The following is a 6,845-nucleotide window of genomic DNA, read 5'->3' as shown; positions in this document are numbered from 1 at the left end:
AATCATAAGTATCATTATTCCCAAAAACAAAGTTGAGCACAAGAATGTCTACCCAATAATTAGTAACTTAGGGGTAAACAAGGTATAGGGAAAACAAAGTTAGGTAACCTATTAGGTCCCATCGGGTTAATCTAACAGTGCAATACATAGGTGAGAACATAATAGTAAACATTATTAAGTAAAACAACGAGATCAAGAACACACTTGCCTTTCTTAGTCGTTGCTCTAATGCTTTTGTAGGTTGGACTTCAAACCCCTCTATCGAGGATTTCCCGAGGGTCAATTTATAGGTTAGGCTGGTTTAGGCTCTCGTCATGATATAATACCCTATGTCCAGTGTTTTGATGGCTACTGATCTGTTATATTCTGGTTTATGCTCATGGGGCTGCATTGTCTCTCCTTATATAGTCCAAGGAGGTGGGCGGTTAAAGTGCTGAATACGATTAAGTCACATGACTCTCTATAGTTACAAGTGTGACTTTCTTATCCGTTAGAATAATGTCTTATTTGCTTATGACTCTACCTTATATGTTGGAATATTGTCTTATTTGTTTAGGACTCTAACTTGTCTCTTCTATTCAAATGATATTTTTGCCATATTTATACTTCTGAAGTCCTACTCATATTAGACCATCTAATAATCATGACGACTTAGAGTCTGTTTGGTTGGGCTGTGGCTGTGAAAAAAGCTGATGTGTGCTGTGAGCTGTGGAAAAAGCTGTTGTGGGCTGTGAGCTATTAAAAAGCTAAAAATTATTTGGTGAAACCACTAAAAGCCGTTAAAAGTATTTCGATATATGTTTTCACAGTTCCATCCGAAAGCTACTAAAAGCAGGTCTAGGTGTGTTTTCAGTTTTGCACTATGAGAAAGTCAGCTTTTAGAAAAAGCTGCTTTCTGGATCCAGCCTTTTGGTTTGGCTTTTGACTTTTAGGGGGCAAAAGCCAAAGCCAAAAGCCAAACCAAACACACCCTTAGTTTAGAGATTCAGGAGATGACTCCGACGAGTGGATAGGGTCACGAAGGTTCCGAAAATTCTAGGAAATAACATCCTACAGGTTTAGGAATCCAAATAAAATATTTGGAGTTCATAAAAATATTTTAGAGCCTTCTAATAAATATAAATAGCTATAGGAAAATGAGATAATTGCCAGAAAATTTTGGTAATTTATGAGGAAAACCTATTTAACAGAGAAACACATTTTAAAACTTTTTTTGCACTCAAGAAACATCAAGAGCAAGCACAAGGAAAGTCCGGTTGGACCTTGCCTTAGTGATGACACAATCCATTTTGGACACGGCTTTGATTTGTCCTGGTCATGCGGTAGGGGCATCGACCATGTCAATAAAAAAATTAACTGTATGTGTCTCCATGAATTCTCTGATCAAGCAACTAACATCATTTTCGATCTCTAAACAACTGTCTGCTTTGCTCATCATTTGCTGCTACAACAAAGTCTGGGCAACATTATTAGGTACATGCTGACATATATGTACTACAAAGTCCACTGACACGGTTCTTGTAGCAGTTGTTACTCGATTGTTATCGCGATGCAGGGATTATATTGGGTCTTGCTTATTATTCGTTGACCCGGTTCACAAACACGGTTCCAAGCACATTGTATAAATAGAGAGTAACATCTAAAGCAGCTCTTCATCTCCTCTCCTCGTCACCATCTCGATCGAGCTCCAGAGCTAAAGCAGATAGAAAGCTCAGAGTGAGAGAGCAGCATCTGATCGACCAATTGTTCACCTTCGTCATGAGGTCCACTTGGTTGGCATTTGCCTTGTCGGCGCTCGTCGTCGTCTCCTCATCAGCGGCACACGTACACGCCTCGCCGGGGAAACTTGAGGTCGGTTTCTACGAGCACTCATGCGCACAGGCCGAGGACATCGTGCGCAACGCCGTCCGCCGCGGCATCGCCCGTGAGCCCGGCGTCGGCGCGGGGCTCATCCGGATGCACTTCCACGACTGCTTCGTCCGGGGCTGCGACGGCTCCATCCTCATCAACTCCACGCCGGGCAACCTGGCCGAGAAGGACTCCGTGGCCAACAACCCCAGCATGCGCGGCTTCGACGTCATCGACGACGCCAAGGCCGTCCTCGAGGCGCACTGCCCGCGCACCGTCTCCTGCGCCGACATCGTCGCGTTCGCGGCCCGTGACAGCACCTACCTCGCCGGCGGCCTGGACTACAAGGTCCCGTCGGGCCGCCGTGACGGCCGCGTGTCCAAAGAGGAGGAGGTGCTCGACAACAATGTCCCCGCCCCGACTGACGAGGTCGACGAGCTCATCGAGAGCTTCAAGCGCAAGGGGCTCAACGCCGACGACATGGTCACGCTCTCCGGCGCGCACACCATCGGCCGCTCCCACTGCTCCTCCTTCACGCAGCGGCTCTACAACTTCAGCGGGCAGCTGGGGCAGACAGACCCGTCCCTCGACCCCGCCTACGCCGGGCACCTCAAGGCGCGGTGCCCTTGGCCGTCCAGCGACGACCAGATGGACCCCACGGTGGTGCCGCTTGACCCAGTCACGCCGGCGACCTTCGACAACCAGTACTACAAGAACGTGCTGGCGCACAAGGTCCTGTTCATCTCTGACAACACACTGCTCGACAATCCCTGGACGGCCGGAATGGTCCACTTCAACGCCGCAGTCGAGAAGGCATGGCAGGTCAAGTTCGCCAAGGCCATGGTTAAGATGGGCAAGGTCCAGGTGCTCACCGGCGACGAGGGAGAGATCAGGGAGAAGTGCTTCGCCGTCAACCCACACTACTAGTCATGTTTAGCCAATAAGCCTTGCTAGGGTACTAAGTTTGTTTATACGTTCCATATATACGTCGATATTATGGAGATTGTTTTACTCTAAGGTTGTGAAATCAAACACAAGTTTATCAAGTAAAATGGTGTTATTTGCACAACATGCATAAATTTACTGATGTTAGAGCAACTCCAACAGCCTATTTAAAACAACGTACTAGCTAAAAAAGAAAAAAAAACTCTTAGAAACCCGTTCCAACAGACTCGCCTTCTTCCTCGTCTCTTCATCCCGCTCGCCATCGCCTGCCCTTCACTCGGTACATTTGCCGAGGCTGTAGGACTCGCCATATCCCCCTCTCGCCCTCCCGCCGCCTTCCATTCCCGCGCTTCCCCGCTCGCTCTCCTGGCCTCCCGCCGCTTCGGCGCCCTCCAGTCCTCGCGCGTTCGTCTGCTCATGCTAGGGGCCTGTGCATAGTCGCTGCCATCGCGCCCGCATTTACCCATATTCAGGCCGCCGCGAGCTCGCCCAACAGCTACTGTGGAAACCGGCGTCGCAGAGTGGGCTCCCGTTTTCCAGATGGCTCCAGGAAGAATGGATCCGGATCCAGGTCGCCTGCTGGGGGAGATGGAAGACTGAGGTGTCAGATCGATGACCATGTATTCAATGCTACCTTTTGAATTGTTTTTAGTTAAGCAATAATTCTTTGATACATCTTGTAGCGGTTGCAAGGTCAGTATATTGCTCATGAATGCACTTCGAAAGTTCATCAATAAATTATTGGATTCATCTTTGTTGTCTGTCTATGCTTTCTCTAGTTTCATAAGGCAAAACGGTGGCATTTGTGCCTACTTTTTTGTGTGTTTCTTAAACCAAAGGTGAATTTGTGCCTACTTTTTGTGTGTGACTGAAATCAAAGGTTTGAAAGCAAAGGACTGGAACCAAACCCGATACTGACAAAAGTCTGCACACGACACTCCTAGTTGGATTTGTTTTGTTTCTTGCCGGCCTATTTGTGTATACACTTCTGCGTGGATAGTAGCACATGATTTTTCTGTAGGAGTTAAAACATCAGTCGAAGAATGCATGTGTTACTCTTTTGTGTTAATGTAATTATCAATAAACTGAAACAGATCAGTAATATTGTAATCTGTAAGTGCAAACTGAAACAGACTTGTGCTGCAATTTTCAGACTATTCGTAATGGTCAGTTTAAGTGTGATGAGTTCAATGAGGTTCACTATGACATAAATTCATCAACGCGTGGGGACTCGTCTGCGACGGCGGCGTAGGGACTCGCATATGACAGCGGCAGGGAATGGTCTGCCGTAATGCGATGGCGGCGTGAAGATAGCCCTGCGATCCCAACGTCTAGAGGGTACGCGCACCAGTACAACGTTGGGTTGTTCAAATTTGTATCACCTATCATCTATATTTAAAGAGTTTGTTGGATACACCCATTCATTATTAACTTGTCTATTTTTTTCATAGCCATCTAAACTCTAAATTTAGATAGGATTTTATCTAGCCTGTTGGAGTTGCTCTTATCCTCTTACAAAATATACTAGCTATTTTTCCCGCCATCAACTGTGTGTATGTACAACAGTAAGAGTATTAGCGGCTTCTAGCATCTGATTTCGCCTTAATTTTGATCTAATTTTGTACAAACAAGAAAAAAATGTTATTGAGAAATTCAACTTTTTTTTGTTAATACTAGTGTTGCTTGAAAATTACAGAAAAAATGATCATAAGCCTAAAATAAATAATGTAACAATACTCAGAAAACAAAAGGTACAGCTAGCAAAGGTCAAACCTAGAGATTTCTCCCCGAAATTGAAGGACCTTTATAACCTCCCTATCAGAAAAAAAAATTGCCGCCACGACCAACAAACTGAGCTAGCTAATGCAGTCATACCACTTAATCTTAGCCCATACCAACAATCACAAACTCTATGAATGACAAACAATACATAGAAGGGTCATTCTATGATGAATGATTCGCGCGCGAACCAACCAAAATACGCTCACTAATCAAGTTCGTAACATTCCTCTAAAGATAAGATGCCCCGTCGGAGGAAGTGAAGCCTCTGCAAGATGCTAAGATGACTCATATCATAGAGTAGATATAATCAACGCTAACAAAATATGAAGACGGATGTGAGGAGCAGATAATGGTCATTGAACCCACTGAAGCAAGCTGCAAGTATTGCGCCGCTCACTGGTGGCCGTCCAAGATCGGGCCTCGCCGGCCGCAGCCCACACCGCCGCCGCCGATATCCACGTGCTCGCCGCCAAGAGGGCATTTTTATTACAGATGGCAGAAACAAAAATTCAGCAATATTTAGCTTGGGATTGGATTCAAGACTCCTGCAGTATGTGGGTTTAATTAGGACGAATAATTAATAAGGACATAACCAATTAAAAACTACAAGTATGCCTTAGATTTTATACATGGCGTGTATTTTTCTTTGAAATTATGTTATAAAAGTGTGGGCATGTCGCACAGAACTTGTGGATGCAGACATGTCCATGTTTGGTTTGGCTTCGTAATCCTTTTTTTTTCTACAATGTCTAATCAATGCAGCATGAAGAACCGCGTCAACTTTGTCTAAGATATAAAACTACTGCGTCAACACATCAACTTTGTCAAGATAAAACTACTGCGTCAACGACACAACAGAAGAATGAAATTTCTATTCTTTTCCTCATCATTTTTTATAACCCCAGAAGGTTCAAACATTATATTGTCATGTATTCCAAAGTTTTGCAAATTGGTCACCCAAGATTCACCAGAGTGCTTTCCCTGATCTGACTTAGGATGAGAGGTAATCACTTTCGCTACAAAAAACGGATGGTACGTTTATCGGGACAGGTCTACTGTTCTGAAACTGTCTGAAGTCGACCTTGAATTCTTTCTTCTCAGCGCTGTTGTTTCTGAGGAGATGCAGTGTGGAAGGTATAGATCCGATCCAGCTGTTCCTGATCGATCCATAGAACAAGTCAAAGGCTCCCTAGCATTTGTGTATTCTTCTTCCCATCGATTTCTTCATGTTTGTTGTGGTTAGGCGGGCTAATCAGCTTGTTCGCTGCGGCTTGCTGCGGCTGCAATCCGGCTGCGGCTGCGGCTTCTACAGTATTTTTCTCTCTATGGATTGCAGCTGCAGCAGTCCAAACAGCTGCAACAGTGTCGGCTTGTAGCCAGCCGAACACGCCCAATATAACCTGTTGCATCAACCGTTAGTTAGCGCAAAAGCATTTTGGCATGGATTCACATTCGGTATTATTGACATCAACACTTTTGACCATGCTTTGCAAAAATATACTAATCCATCCGGAGAACAGTGCATCCAGGCTTAGTGATGGTAATACAATCCATATATATATGATCACCAGGTCTCCTTTTTGACTTGGTGCTTTGAGCTACAAAGGTAAACGATCGAGAAAACGATATAGAAATTCTTGAAAAAAAATATGATGACACAGACGCAGCTTTGATTTGTCCCAGTCACACGTACGGTAGCGCGTATCGACTTCAAATAGTTTTCTGATCAAGCAACCTTCAGACCGACATCGCTTTGAATGTCTCCACCAAAGGACTCCGTGAGAGTATTGGGCAGCTGGTGTCATTCACGGCCGCATGCAGCTGCAGCCAGTGGCTGTGGCTGAGGCAAAGTCCATGCTATATATTCATCTCCTCGTCACTATTTACATCGAGCACAAAGCTCAGAGTGAGTGTGTTGTAAATTTAGAGAAATAAGTGACATGCTTTCTACATATTTAAATAGATTAAATATTCTAATTCCGAATAAAACAAGCATATAACTCAGACAAATGCCATATATAATTATTGCAGCAATGAACAGTAGCAATTCTAGAACATGTAAACATGTAAAATAGCATCTCAGGTCCATTTTATAATTAAACATGGCTTGCAGATGAAGAAGGCAGATTAAACAAATAAACATGATTGTTTATCTTAAAGTATTGCTCTCAAAATAGCGGGTTGCTGTAATAAACAGCCCTCCAACGCTAATAGGTGATCAGAGATCCTCGACTAACGTGACAGTCCTATCTTACCAAATAAGGGTTTTA

General features: G+C 44.4%; 1 protein-coding gene across 1 annotated transcript; it reads left to right on the top strand.

Moving 5' to 3' along the window:
• The first annotated feature begins 1,647 nt into the window (after positions 1-1,647).
• LOC103641351 (peroxidase 5) lies at positions 1,648-2,927 on the top strand. Its single transcript, XM_008664708.2, has one exon. It carries the CDS (start codon positions 1,759-1,761, stop codon positions 2,773-2,775), a length of 1,017 nt encoding a protein of 338 aa, XP_008662930.1. The 5' UTR covers positions 1,648-1,758; the 3' UTR covers positions 2,776-2,927.
• Positions 2,928-6,845: the final 3,918 nt, after the last annotated feature.

This window comes from Zea mays, chromosome 10, assembly GCF_902167145.1.
Source record: "Zea mays cultivar B73 chromosome 10, Zm-B73-REFERENCE-NAM-5.0, whole genome shotgun sequence".
NCBI lineage: Eukaryota > Viridiplantae > Streptophyta > Magnoliopsida > Poales > Poaceae > Zea > Zea mays.
This window is presented reverse-complemented; position numbering and strand designations above follow the sequence as displayed.